The sequence below is a fragment of the Lycorma delicatula genome, chromosome 4, assembly GCF_047948215.1.
Source record: "Lycorma delicatula isolate Av1 chromosome 4, ASM4794821v1, whole genome shotgun sequence".
Classification (NCBI taxonomy): domain Eukaryota; kingdom Metazoa; phylum Arthropoda; class Insecta; order Hemiptera; family Fulgoridae; genus Lycorma; species Lycorma delicatula.
This window is the reverse complement of record NC_134458.1, coordinates 158,465,714-158,481,918: the sequence shown is the minus strand read 5'-3', so window position 1 is coordinate 158,481,918 and position 16,205 is coordinate 158,465,714. Positions and strand designations below refer to the sequence as shown.

The window sequence follows — 16,205 nt, the reverse complement described above, 5'->3', positions numbered from 1 at the left end:
TCAAAAGATTTTATATCAATGGTATTATATCTTTGTGCCTGCACAAAATCAATCACAACATACATCTTACAGTAAGTGGTGAGAAAAATGGCAGATTCTATGTTTCAAAGAATAATGTTCCACCAGCAGCAAACAGAATGGACAGCAGATGAATGCATAACAAGATTTCTGGTAGCTACTGCACATGTAAAAGCTACTGCAACCAAATTAATACCAACAGCAAATCAAAATTAATTTTTTTAATATAACATCACTTGTACATAAAAATTTAATTCAGTTCATATTATGATACCATATAAGAAAAAAAAAATCTTTTTGCTTGGATGCGGTACACAATATAAAGAATTATCATTTATTTACTTGATTTCATTTTAAAGATTAGCCAAGATCCAGGTATCAACAAACTAATGATGCTCATTAACAAAAGTTACCACCTACATCTCCATTTTTATTGAAAAAAATAATATCATTTTTTGTAGTCTATCATATTTAACAATTTTCAACTTTTATTTCTTTAAAACTTATCTAACTCTCAATCAAATGCATTTGAAATAACAATTTCCCAAAAAACCTGCTCTTAGAATAAAAAAATGAATTTTTTCACAACACCAGGCTGTTTTAACAAATAGTAGTGAACTCTAAATCGATATTTATTTTAAATTATATAAACTTACAATTTATAGATGACCTACCTACCTAAATATTTAAAAATATTTTTATAACAAAATCAAATTATTAATACACTAATTAATTAATTTACAATGATAATAATTCATCAACTGCTATTATATATATATATATATATATATATATATGATACATACAATATTTTATATTATACATTGTATTTTAAAAAATGTATACATACAATTTATTATTAGGTCAAAATTGAATAACATATTTTGGTAAACAGAATCGTGTATACTTCATACTCGGTATTCCAGAAAGTTTCTGCCTTACCTGATAGGTGGATTCATAAAAATTATGAAAAAGGTTCATAAAAACATAGATCTCAAAATGCTTTAATTTTAACTTGCCACAAGTAGATGATTTTACTTGGATTTCTGCTCTAAGGTCAAATAATGCAACACTTAAACAATGGACATAAAAAATTAATGTGCAAATCAAGTGGTTTCATATGCAATCTTACACAAAAAAAAAAAAAAAAAAAAAAAAAAAAAAAAAAAAACTGAAAAAAATGGTAACTAGAACGGTATCTGATCTCCAGAGGTTCAAACAAAATTGTTGTAAAACCTAAAAAAACTGAAGTCAATAAACATTCTTTTTTTAGGTTTGGCATAAATTTACTTTGTTAGTAGATTGGCTACAACCAAACAAAACTACAAAAAAAATTTGTAGAAAACTTAATTCTGAGAAAATTGATTCAATTAGAGTTAATGAAATCGGAATTTTTAAAATACATATTAATTGAAACCAAAGAAAAAATTCTGAAAACACTACAAGTCATACATTAAAAGATAAGACTACTTCTTTCATAATAGTTTTGTAAAAAAGTGAGATTATTTAAATTTAATACACCATTTTATAAATGGTGACCTTCTACACTTTGGACAGTTTTTTATTTCTTGTCCTTCATATTATTATTGGTGATTTAACAAAGTAAATTAACACCAAATCTAAAAAAATCATGCCTCTTGAATTCAATCTTTTGGCTTTTACTATTTTCTGGAAACTATAAAACTATTCACTCTAAAACCTATTTTTTTATTTTTCATCTAAGATTACATATTAAATTAAACCACTAATTTCCCTTAATTTGTGTTTGTTGAGTTTTCATATAGAATTAATTAAAAATTAGAGCAGAAATCTAACTGCAACTAGAAAACAAAACACTTTTGGGCCTATGTTTATATGAACGTTTTTAATTATTCTATAATGTAAAGTGAAATTTCCTGAAGCAGGATAAATACACTTTATACATGAAAAAGTAAGTTCAGAACAGAGAACAATGCAAAACCTCAAATCAGCCAAAAAAATGAATGTTAATAAACCTCAAAACACTCACTCGGTTATGTTTTACAAGGCATTGACTGCAAAGGACAATCATAGTAAGACATTAAAATTTTAATAGTAAGCAGTTATCTATTTCAAAGTTCTGAAGGAAAACTGAGCCTAGAAATATCCCTAACTATGGTGATCTACACGAATCCATCGGTAAACTATGAAATCAGCATTACCATATTTTTATTTCCACAATGTTATAAATTAAATCAAAAGTTATCTGAAATCAGTCTGTTCACTTTACTTTGAATAATCATAGTTTTGTTGTATAAAATTAAGAACACAAAAATTAGAAAAAGTAAAATACAGCAAAAAATATACGTAATAATATTAAAAATCTGTTGGGAAGTCAATGACAAAAAGATCAATAATAAAAAATGTAACAATATTTATAAAAAAAAAAGGTAAAAACGGACACAAAAATATAGCAAAAATGATAAACCTACACTTTTATCATCCGCCCATCAATGAAAGACGCAACCTTTTTCACGTTGCTATTTTAATTTACAGAATAGCAAGACTCTTGATAGCTTGACAGCTTTGGTCATTCACCATTCTTTGTAAAGGACTCACGATTGAAAATCAATCGATCTACCTATAAATAATAAAAAAAAAATACAATACTATATACACATCATTTACACTTACTTAAAACTTAATAAAAGTTAAACAAATTTAGTTATCACATATCAATGTAGAAATTTACAATTATTTAAAAATATATTAAATAATATAAATCAAACAAAGTTATCAAGTTTACTATTTTAAGAGATTTATTATACAAATTTAAATTTCAACATTTTCACCATGCTAATCATAAAGTAAAATCTTGCAGCTGAATATTTTAGTTACAGCTGGCAAAAAGCTTCACCCTGATTGTTTTATTCAAGTAAAATAATGCTATATTAAAATTCTTAGGACATAAATTATACATTGATCATTAGTGATTTTAAATACTTGACATGAACAAATGTATCCCATAAAAAATTACATTTTCAATTCTGGAAAAATTGAAAAATCCACTTTCACTAAACTTTGTTAAAATTGTTATAAGCAAATAAAATTTAGTAAGTAGCTTGGTAAAAATCTACAGATAATTTAATTCTGAAAAAATTTATATAAATAAAATCAAAAGCAAATATAATTTTAAGATAAAAAAAAACACTAAAAAAGGCAGTAAAACATTACAATCCTACAAACTTTACTAAACATCAATATTAGCAACATTTATTCAATTAAAAATTACAAGTATATAGTTTAAAATTAATCCTTGATCGATTATACAAAGCATAAGGCAATTTACAACAGTATGCATAAATATATTTACCATACATTATCCTATACTGTATTTAGTTAGCTTATACAGTGAAGAAAAAACAAACATTGCTTTTGTGTTAGTGAGTTTGTCATGATTCTGCTGAGTCACGTCCCTTGTATCAGTACCGATTCACAATGTGGCCAAATCTATATACAACATTATAACACTGATAGACAAAAAAATTTTTTTTTAATGTTTCTCTAAGTGTGATGCCATTTCTTGAATTGCTTTTTTGCATACATTACAGATCTGTAAATACAATTTTTCTATCATCCTTAGTTTTAAATAAATTACACTTCAAAAAAAATTAAGGGAAAATATAGTTACAATCTGTAAAATTTATAATTTTGCATGGCCATACCTGTGTCAGAAGGATTTCGCTGATGCTTTTCTTTTATAATTAGACTCAGGCACATTCTGAATTAATTCCAACAGTAATCAGTTAGAATGTTAGTATTCCATTTCCCTTTATAGTGACATCACTGAAATGTCTTGGTGGAAACGTTCACCATGTTTATCACTTACATCTCCAAGGTTGTCCAGCAAACATTCCAGATGTGAATGGAGGAAATGTATTTTTAAATACACATTACATCCCACAGCTCTGTTTGAAGTAAGAAGTTGAATAACAATATCGTGGTAATCATCATATTTTTGTTTGCCGAGAAAGTGTTTGAAAACGTCTTTAAATGAAGCCCAAGCTGCACTTTCTACATTATTTAACATTGACTTAAATACATCACCTTTGATCAACTCTTTTATTTGAGGACCAACAAATAATCCATTAATTTTCCCTTCACTTAAAACATTCAGAAATTTGTGCCTGATGTACAAAAATCCATATATATATATGACTTTCCTTCTTCATTGGTTTTACAAAATTTTTCATTAGTCCTAGCTTGAAATGGAGAGGAGGTAAAAATATTCTTTTGGGTTCAATTTAGGACTCATGAATATTTTTCCCCATTTGGAGTTAAATTGTCTTATTTCTTCCACTCTTTAGTAGCATAATGTTTATCCCTAGCTTGGCTGTCCCATTCGCAAAGAAAGCACATGTACTTAGTATAGTCCAACTGCATGCCTAACAAAATAGCTATAACTTTCAAGTCTCCACATATGTTCCAGCTACGTTTTTTATAATTTATTTTTTCAAGAACATCTTTATGCATGTCTTTCAAATTAATATTGATATCGAAGGATATTTGTTACCGTTGTGTAGTAGAACCACTTTTAAACTATACTTCGACAAATCTATGAAAAGGCGCCAGTCCTCAGGTTTATGAACTTGTCCTATGTGTAACTAACATAAGCTCATCAATATTTATATTTGTGCAATAAACTAAATTATTTTCATCAATAAAGTACTGAGAAAGTTCTTTTTGTCGGCTTTGAAGGCCCAAAATTTTTGTATTTTTTTAAAGTAAATTCCAACCTTGCAGTCTTGATCTTAACAGTTCAGCTTGATTTTTTGATAAATTTAAATCCCTAACCAAGTCATTAATTCACCTTGTGATAGAAGATGTGGCTTATTGTAAGATAACTTAAAATCATTGTCTACTTCACTGCCTGATTCTTCAATGCCACTTTCAAAACACATTCACAGGTGGCTCAGGAACTGGAATAATTTCACTGTGAGGTACAGGCCCGATTGCAAATTGCAATGAAGAATATTTTACATTATGTTTAGATTTTTTTTAAATTCCAGAGACATGTGTTAAACAAAAGTAACAATCTGTTACATGATCCTTTGGTTCATGCCAAGCCATAGGTACACCAAATTGCAAAGCCTTCCATGTACCTTTCAGCAATCCTCTTAAATATACAGAACAATTGGTGCATACTATATGAAAAGCCCATGTCTTATCCTGATCACCAATTTTACACTCAAATTACAAATGATATGGTTTTTTAATTAAGGGTGTAATATTTTTCTATTTCATTTTACGGTAAACTCACCATATACATAACAAAAGGCATCCACGACATTTACACAATTTCGAGGCATTATGACACTGCACTGTTGCATCAACAACAATAAGACTGAACAAAATTAATTCATCCCTAAATCCAGTGCTTAATACAAACCACACACCTGTGTTTTCAGCTTCATGATTTGACCTGCACAGATATGATTAACCTTGTCCATGAAGGCTCACTCTTTAGTATTAGGTATGATGTCATAATATGTGACTAAGATATGATTTAATTCATTGTCAAGTATTGTTTATTTATAGCTTACAAATTATGTTAACAAAATTAAACTATAAAAAATGAGCTAACAAAATGCAATATAGGAGCTTAAAATGCTAATTATACATTGAAAAATGAAAAAAAATCCTTTAATTAAAATTAAAAAAATTTTCAATAATGGTGGGCGATAGAATGATTCTGAGTTCATATTCATTTTCAGCATCAAAAAAGAGATTAAAATCATGTATTGCATGTTAGGAAACAAAAATTATGTTTATCAGTGTAATCATTACTCATATATTAGTGACCGAATAATTAATTTGTCATATAGTGGTCAATGTAATCAAAAGTTTATATAATGTTATGTCTTCTCAGTTCTGTTAAAATTGTTGATCTTTTCACATAATCACTATTTTGTTCTCATGTTACAATTTTTATGTTTCTGTTACTTATTTATTTAATGTTATTTAAAATTAATATAATGAAACTTTTTTAAGTTTACAGGAACATGTAGTGTATTCATAGATTTGTCTGTATGACTTGAGTTATACCATTTTGACACGTGTCTGATACCGATTCCACCGATTATAGTGCACAATTATTGATATCCCCTCCAAAAAAAAGCCCATGAAAAAAGTGCATAAGTTGTGCGGAAAAACATATCATTTTAAATGCTTACAAAGTGAATTACAGAGTAATCCAACAGTGTTGATTTCGGATGTCGTTAATAAACTGCCAACATAAATGAAGTTGTGCTGCTTCAATGTACAATGTGATTTGCAAGTATGAATCTATTAATGAATTACGATTTCCTTAAAAAAAAAAAAAAAATTACCCCCACAGATCAACTGAAGAAAGAGTTGACAATTTCGACAAAAACGAATTCTATTTATTGAGAAATGGTTTAGAGATGTGTTGAAGAAAGTTCAATTATTGTCTTAGACAATGCCCCTTATCATTCATGAAAAAAAAAAAAGAATTCCAGCCACATCTTGGAAAATAAATGATATCAAAATGTGGCTTAGTTCAAAAGCAGTGATTTTTTGAAGAGGGTTAACTTAAGGGTCCAATTATTGCAAAGGGTTTCACATATTAAGAGTAATTTTAATCTGTATAAAATTGATGAGTTAGCAGGATCCAGTGGTAAAACCGTTCAATTACCTCCCATTATTATGTACTCAACCAAATTGAGTTAATTTGGGGACAAATCAAGTTGTACAGCATCAGAAAATACTGTTTTTAAAATATCTGATGTTAAAAAGATTTATGCTTAAAAGCCATCGATAAAACAGGCCAACAGTAATGGAAAAACTGTATAAATCATGTAGCAGATATTATTGAACCAAATTATTGGGAACTGGATAATATAATAGAAAACAGAATTGAGCCTCCCATTGTATCATCTCTTAATACTGACAGCACTATGGATTTCTCACAATCAGATAATGAAAACTGAATTGAATTTATTAATTATCGCATTAATTTTCTAAGATATTAGTGAAATTTTACTGTTGGTGGGTAACTGACAATTTCATAACTGCAAAAAACTCAAATAAAATGTCCAAATTTATTTAAATTTAAAATACATATCTATATATATATATATATATATATATATATATATATATACAAAAATTATATATATATAATTTTTGTAAAATATAATAGCGCATGGTTAGATTAACATCACGTAGTTCTTTTATATGCATTAGGATTTACAGATGTTTGTGAATTGGCCACCTGAACACTCGTACATGCAGTTTGTTAATTTGAACTCTATGAGCAAACTGAATAAGATATATTTAGTACAATTGTTCTTAACATCAATTCTGCCATTTTTTTAAGTATTTAAAAAAATTAATTTATTGTAAATATCAGTATAGCTGAACAAAATTTGGCTGTAATTACAAAACTAAAAAATTTCTCAGTATTTATAATTTGTCAAACTTTAGAAAGTTTAACACATAGATGCGCAGTAATTCTACCTGAGGTATTCAAACTAGCATTGCCACTGACAATAATAGCCTATATTAGTGAAAAAAGGACATCACAAGAAGCCATTCATTAGTCCAGCAATCTACCTCCATCCTCTATGCCAACTAAGCTTTCTAAACTTTGACAAGTAAACTAATACATTTTATTAGTTTATAAAAATAAACAATCACAGGGATTAAATAATATCTTCAAGGTAAATCAAACATAATTTTTAATTCTTTAAATATTAAAAATGATAATTTTTCATTCATTTAGGTGTAAAATTTTCAGTGTTATTTTTCATAACATTTTCTACCATTTTATTTAAAATAAAATCCAATTTTTTTCAGATTATTTAGTTTTAGATTGAATTTATTTAACATCAATTTTCTAAGATCTATATTCGCTATAAATTTTGTTAGTCTTAGTTGTTTACTGATAATTAAAAAAGGTGGTTAAGTTGTATCAAATTTTTGGGGTTTTACAAGTTTTCTCAGAAACTGAAGATAAAATTTTGAGATTCACTTTATATATCAAATATCATACAGTACCAATAACTCATTCTGTAAAATTATGTTAAACGAATTAAATTTTAATATAGCCTTACTTTATCTTTGAAACAGAATTGCTGAAAACTCAAAAAAAAAAAGTTTCTGGATAAAAACTTTACCAGAAGCATGGATCAGATTTTGTAAATTGCCTGTTTTTAACATGTAAAATGTGTTTAGATTATTGTACTGACCAATTAAGAAATGTATAATATATTATATATATATATATATAGATAACGTGTATGAATTTGTAGTTTATCATCCTAGCAGTAAATAAGTTAATTATTTATAAATAATAAATAAAATAAAATTTACTTATTTATTTTTATTTTATACATTCAGATTAGTGCTTTTGTGCACCTTTTAGTATACACCACTTCATCAGATGTATTAAAAATTAAAAAAAAAAAATAAAAAATATATATATATATATATATGCAGTAGGGGGAGGTTTGCTGGTTGAAACACAAACTTTAATGAAGTGAATTAATACACTGTGAACAGGGTTTGAACTGAACGATTCGAATCCATCAAATGAATAATATTACATAACAGAATTAAATAAAGTATCTATACTATTATATAAAGAGAAGAGGTTTTTGTTTGTTCAGGATAAACAAAAAACTACCTGATCAATTGCAACAAAAGTTTTACCTATGTTTCTTGGCATAACTGAGAAGGTTTTTTTGATATTTCATCTCAAAAAAAAAGAATATATATATATATAGTAGTGGATATTTGCCGGTGAAGCACAAACTTTAATGAACTGTGTGAGCAGAGTTTAAACTGAATGATTATGTATATCTAAAAACCAATTTCTAGATTTTATTTTTAATGAGTTAATCTCGTTGTTTACCTTTTGGCCAACCTTTTTTTCTCTTCTTTTCCATCTTTCGAAAAGCTTCGTGTTCAATAAGTATGTCATCGCCCACATAGCTCTCGACCTCTGAATCGGAGATCATTGAAGCCACAGACAACAATGGGCATGGATCAGCACTTGGTTTAGGCGCTGATTGAAAAGCAGGAACCTGGAAGACCCCCACAATAGGAGTCAAACCAGTCACCACCTAAGACAGGGGGAAACAGGCCCCCCTATGTGGTTTTTGGTGGTCTCTGTGGTTTTGAGACTACCTCAGATGTTCAAGGCTTGGGAGCCTCCATAGAAGGCGCTGAAGCAATAACTTTTTTCACACCATCATCTGACAGGTTATGCAGATGAACTTGAACTTCTGGTTTAGTATCTTCTTCTTCTGATCAGATGTGCTTTTGCTCTTGGTCGATGTACTATCTAGAAGCAATATCTTGATCGATGGTTTTATAACATTCTTATAGAGAGAGACTTCATTCTGCTATCAATTATTCTCAATCATAGTAGCTAAAGTAGGTGCAGGCTTGCCAAAGAGTTGCTCTAGATCAACAGCAGTCAGCAACTGCTGCCTGAGCATATGTTGTTGCTCTAAGCTCACAGGTGCTAACAATCTTTTTTGCCTTTTAAGCAGCTGACCTTCTGCAGAGTTTTTACTTCCTGAAAAGCCACCTTCTCTTTGTACACAGGACAGTTTCTTGATCTGCATGAATACTATCCTTTACAGTTAATACAAGCAGGAGGATCCTTGCATAGTTCCCCTTTGTGAATTTCATCACCACACATGCATACTTGTGGTCTTACGAATCAGGAAGCTGTGGCCAAATCGTCAACATCTGAAGCATCTCACTGATTGCAATACAAAAGCCCACACATCCAATTGGTCTGCATGCCCTTTCTCCAGCAAGGTTGGTCTGTTAAAGGTGAAAACATGAGAAGCAGATGGTAGGACTTCTGTTGTTCCTTCTAATGTTTAACCTACAGCACTCTACTCCTTGTGGTGTCAATTCCTCTACGATTTCCTGCTCTTTACAATTCAGCAGATCCCAACACCTTTTGAGGTGTTGAGTGTGCTGTGTGGATCAACATGTATAGTAAAATCGCCAATACTCTTAAGTCCACGGATTTTCTGCGACTGTACATCGTTAGTCGTATCTACGTGAAGTCGACTGATGTTTTTCAGATTTCCTTAACTGGGCCTCCAGTGCAATTACTTATTTCTCAAGTGATAAGAAATGGGCTTACCCTCAAAAAATTGCCATCTTCTCTTGTGATTATCAGATACTTTGGTTTCAGAACATTGTTCTTGAATAAAGCTCTCTGCAAACTCTTAACATTATTTATCATCCTTACTGACTCATGACTCTTTCTCTGTTTCGCTTCAGGTGAAATGGCTAGTTCAAGATGAGGATGCTAACGTGAACCCTCTGCCACATTTGGTTTTTGTTCAATCTGCATGATAATGCAGGGATTTTGCAAGGAATAATTTGATCCCTTCTGTAAGAAGGCTAGCCGCTGAGGCACACCCCCAGTCTAAGGCTTCCAACCCTGGAGATCGGGTCTGTTACTCCAGTGGAACCGGCTTATGTCCTGGCAGAGAGCATATGCACAATCTCTGCACTGACTTCAGGCCTCTACACAATCAAGCTTTCAGAGCTACCATGCACCGACATACATGGGCACCTTAGCTACATGCTTGCCATCACAGGGCTCATGTGGACAGCAGAAGGGTCTCTGTTACACCTGCAATCACTTCGATCCTGGCCTCCACACCGCCAGCTCTAAAGGTGGTGTGAAACCATTTCCCTAATCATTTTAAAGTTTTCATATCTGCAGGTGGCCGAAAAGTCCAGTCCTTGTAGAATGACTTGTAGCTGTAGTCAGGTCAACAAAAAATTCAATTTCTAAGGAAAACACTCAGAGCCCGGGTAGCCAGCATTATGTATAGTAGTTACGTACAGCTGTTCCCTCTCTGGATGTAGAACATAGATGTTATGTTCCAAACGTGGGGATTATCTACTCCACAGGGCAAATAGAATATTATTTAATGGGAATCCCATAGTAAACCTTATTCCTTAAAGTGAAATTCATTATTAAATGTATAATAATTATGGTCTGGGTGAGTTCCAATAATGATATTATGTGATTTATTATAGACATTTTTTTATTTTTACATAACTGTTTAATAATATTTAGTTTTTTTACTGGAATTTTTATATACGTGTTTATATTGTATGAATATATATATATATATAAATGTAATTCACTACATATGTATATAAAAAATACACACACACACACACACATACACACATACACACACACAGTGAATTACACTTTAATGAAAACTAGAAAAAATGAAACTGGCCCAGTGACAAAAATGGAAAAACCAACGTAGTAGTTAACTAGTTAAAAGTAGTTTCTGCCTAAAATTGACAAAAGTGTTAACAACACCAAATAGTTATAATAAACAAATCAATTTTTTCACTTTTTTGTGTACCTTAACAACCTGAATTTTCATTGTTAAGACTGAAGAATACTCCTACAAAGAATTTAGTTCAATGATTTCTTTGAATAAAATTTTAATTTTGTAATCACATATATCTTTTATAATATTTTATATTAAGAGAAAAAAAAATTGTAAAAATAATTATTCCAATGAAAGAGATAAAAAAAATAGTCTAGCTTTATTGACAGGTGATGTGCTTTTTTAATTATTTTTATTAATCAGTTTTTTAAATACAGAAACTTAAGAACCACCTTCATATTATTATGATTGTATGAATTTGTATTTATATATCACTAACATAGAAATTTACATTTCTCCTTTTTTAAGAGTAATTATACAAATTAAATGTTTTATTGCTAGATGTTAACCTTAAATTAAATCACAAATAAAAAAAATATTATTTAATTGGTATCTTTCAATAAATAAATACTAAAAAATCAGCAAGTTAACAGAACATTTTAAACATTTAAAATGCTAAAAAATTTAATTTTATACATTTTTTTAGTGTCAGCTACCAACACATTATAAATATGAGTTCCCCAAAATAATAATTTTAATAAAATTATATTTACAGTAATTATAAAAAATAAATACAAAGTATTTTTTTATAACAATAAACTAAGTCATCCTTACTACAATTGATATTTATTCATTTATGTTTAAATTGCTAATGTATGATAATAAAATATTATCCTACAACTGAAAATATTTCTCTAGAAATTTTCTCTGATTGATTGATTGATAGATAGATTGTTGATAAAATTAAATTATTATTTAAGCTATCAAATTTTTTTTACGATAATTTTTATTATTATTTGTAATAAACAATACTTATGGAAGTAAATAATAGGTAAAAATTAAATTATTTTCAAGTTTTAATTTATAAATGACACATTATATGTTGCCAGTACAGTTCATGAAGTACAGCAAATCCACATTCAGGTTAGGTTAATTTATACACTTCATTAGTATGTTTACACAAATTGATGGACCAAGTTAACAACTGTACGCTACAAATAACTAATCCAAAAATTACTGAGTAACTGTTGCAAAACTTGATACTCATGTTTAAAATAACATGAGTAACAGTATCAAAATGAAATATAAACCTTTACATTTATGATTTTATTACAACTAATCAATTTATAAATTTTCTTTTATAAAAAATTTAAACCATACTTACCTTATCACAAAATATAAAAATTATTATACTGTAGTTCTCAATGAATAAACAATTAATAAAAACCAAGTAATAAAACAAAATCACATGATACACCGTAGTACTCAAATAAATTAAAACAGCTTCTAAACGAAAATTACAATTTTATAAAAAACCATACCACACAAGTTCACTTCTACAACCACTGCACAAAGATAATATTACTTACCATGGATATATACAAGTCAGGTTGGTAACTTAACCTATTCGATTCCTGAATTATAAATAATAAACAAATTGAAATATGAAGTAACTTACATAGAAACTTAAAAAAAACAACAAAAATAACAATATGGGATTAGAACAAAAAAATAGGTTGAAAATTTTACATATCTTCTAATAAACCTAAAATGTACTCACGCCGAAACCAAACGAAAACGCTAAATGCAGTATTTACATAAAATAAACTTTGTAAATAATACTTCAGACGTTTAGATACTATTATAACCATTCGTGAAATATTATCTACAAACAAAAAAACTATCATATATGTACCTTAACATGGGCTTGCTGAATAGGCTACGCTCTTTTCACTTTTAAAACTTTCATAATACATATGCTTTCCTTTTAATAACAGCTTTAGACCACTTGATATATTATTATATTAAAAAATACTAAAAAATTATAAATTTAAAATGGTTATTTATAAATTACTAAAAAAACAATATTTTTTATATTATCGACAAAATCCGTCGGCCATTACGCGTCTACACTCGTTTACTGGTTTTCATTTCGTTATCGTTTGGTGCTATAAATCGACTTATATAAATCGATTCGGATGATTTAGTTTCAATATCGAATTAATCAATTACTTCTGATTACTTAATCTTAAGATTTTTTTGTTATTGTGATTATATAGATACAGTGATTGTAAATGTAAAAAGTTTAATGGCTTGATAAAAATAATAATAGCATTAAAAAAAAAGTTGAAAATTAATCAGTAAAAGTCATTCCTCGTTACATCGATACATCCAATACCATAAAATGTCTTTTTTATGGCGGGATAAATTTAAAAAAATAGAGAAAAAAGAATTACCCAATCAGAAAAGGCAGGTTCGATTTTGCTTGTAATTGAAACAAATTAACTATCTGTCGATTCACTGCAATTTAAAACCCCTAATAGAATAGGTAAATTAAAAAAATTGTGGTTTTATTAGTTTAAGTACGAAATATTTAAAGATTGCAGGAAAAACAAACAGGCAAACTACATTCCTACTAACCTATAATTTTCATGTAAACCAATTCATGTGAGTTATATTGGATTTATTAAAAACTTATCAGGTTAAACACATAACTTGATAATAATGCAGTAACGAATAATTTTCATAATTTAAATTTCAAGTAGGTAAAAATGTATGTGAATATTTAAGTCATTACAAATGCTGGTTGGTTCTACCCATATCTACTATCAGCTGTACTTAAAAGCCTAGGCTACATTTGAGAGATGTCCTCACTAAATATACCTTCATCATATTCACATGAATGAATTTTGATCTGCTAAATTCATAGCTGAGGCAAATAATAAAATTATAATTACAAAATGTATTTAATTCTGTTAATTTTAATGCCATGAGAAAAGAATAGAGATATTTTACTTTCTAAAGATTGATTAATTTTTATGATTATTTCTTTTTTTTACCATTTATTTACTTATTTTCTTAAATATGTTTATCCTCATAATAAATGTTTGAGTTTTAGCTATAAGTATAAAAAATTTGTCAATTTTAAAGTAGGTTAATTTTTTTCATTACTTCAAGAATGATTGTTACCTAGCAGTTACCTATATGGCTAGCAGTTTTTTTTATTAGAAAAATAATAATTAATATTATTATAATTTAGTATATTACTGTTCATTATATATTATCAGTTAATTACTAACACCTGAAGAAAAGTATAAAATCTGGTAATCAGATCCTGTGCGTGCGTGCATGTGTGTGTGTGTGTGTGTGTGTGTGTGTGTGTGTGTGTGTGTGTGTGTGTGTGTGTGTGTGTGTGTGTGTGTGTGTGTGTGTGTGTGTGTGTGTGTGTGTGTGTGTGTGTGTGTGTGTGTGTGTGTGTGTGTGTGTGTGTGTGTGTGTGTGTGTGTGTGTGTGTGTGTGTGTGTGTGTGTGTGTGTGTGTGTGGGTGTGGGTGTGCAGTAGTAGTAGTGTAGTAGTAGATTCTCATTACATCAGTATCTAACATAATGGCACATTCATTCTGATTGTATGACATCACAATGCTGACTCATTTTTAAAACACAGAATCACATATCTTGCAACAATTTAGCACCATGTGACAAATCAGTTAAAGAAAATCTTTCAAATTCCAGTAGATATTTCAAATTCCACTGATCTTTATACCAAAATGGTAGTGTCTTTGTCTTTCACCCGGAGTTTTGGGTTTGAGTCCCAGTAAGGCATGACATTTTGCCACACACTAAAAAGTTTGTTATCATCCATCAGTAATTGTTATTGGGTTTCAGCCTCCTATTGCTGTGTTAACAATAAATATCTAAATTATTTTTATTTTATAAATTATAATTCACTTAAACAAATCAGACTTAGTGGTATTTATTACACTCTGCTAAATGAGATTTCCTGGATCAGGGAATTATACATAATGTTGGGTCAGTACCAAAATCTATGAAATAAAATTATAAATAGTGATTGTTCTGATTTGAAATTTAAATAAAGCTTACAATTAAAGTTGAGGTTTTATTATTAAGTGTTATATTAGAGATCATTGAAACTATGGAAGCAGTGTGTAAAGATAAATGAAGACGTTATGTTCAAATGATTTTAAATTATGGTTATCTATTGATGAAGAAATTAGTGTTACACGATCATTTACAGATGACCAAGTCATTGATATTGTTAATCAACAAAAATTAAATGATGCTACAAACTTTAAAAACAATATAAAAGAATAAAATATAAAGTTTGAAGCTAAACATACATTCAAAACAACATTTTCACTAAAGAGAAGATAACATCACTTTCTGATCAGAATTTAATTTTAGGGAATAAGACTATCTAACACACATTTTGCAACAACAAAAAAAACAAAAGGCAAAGTTCAAACAAAAAGATATTTACAGTTCTTTTTAAATAGTTTATACTTTTTTATCATGAAAATGTTTTATATACAGTAGAAAATGTAATTCTTATAATGTTCATAACCTATTACTGGACATTACAAACATTAAAAATAGTATTTCTTATTTTAACAATGTTTTTTTTCCTTCATGTTATTATCCTTGTAAAACTGAGAAAAATAATATATTATTTTATATCTGTTATGTAAATGGGAGAATCTTCATTGATGTATTCACCAGTAACTCTTTAGATTGGGTAACTAGAAAATTGGAATTTGACAAAGTTACTGCTAAGAAGATATTTTGGAAAAATAAACAAAAATTAGTTTAATTAACAACTTGAAATTACAGAAGTGTTCATTAAAAATGTGATAGAAGCTGTAATTCAAATGTGAAAAATTAAAACTATGCAATATTTTTTTTCTTTTTTTAAATGCGGGGTTCCTTTTAACTATCCCTAAATTGGTAAAACTAATAACCT

At 28.6% G+C, this 16,205-nt stretch overlaps 1 protein-coding gene across 2 annotated transcripts in view; it reads right to left on the bottom strand.

Moving 5' to 3' along the window:
* LOC142324029 (uncharacterized) overlaps positions 1-13,354 on the bottom strand; it is a 99,331-nt gene extending 85,977 nt beyond the window's left edge. For both annotated transcript variants that reach the window (XM_075364594.1, XM_075364595.1), the window contains exon 1: positions 13,144-13,354. In XM_075364594.1, coding sequence (XP_075220709.1) covers positions 13,144-13,151 — 8 coding nt within the window. In that variant the 5' untranslated portion in view covers positions 13,152-13,354. The remainder of the gene's footprint in view (positions 1-13,143) is intronic.
* Between the last annotated feature and the right edge of the window lie 2,851 nt (positions 13,355-16,205).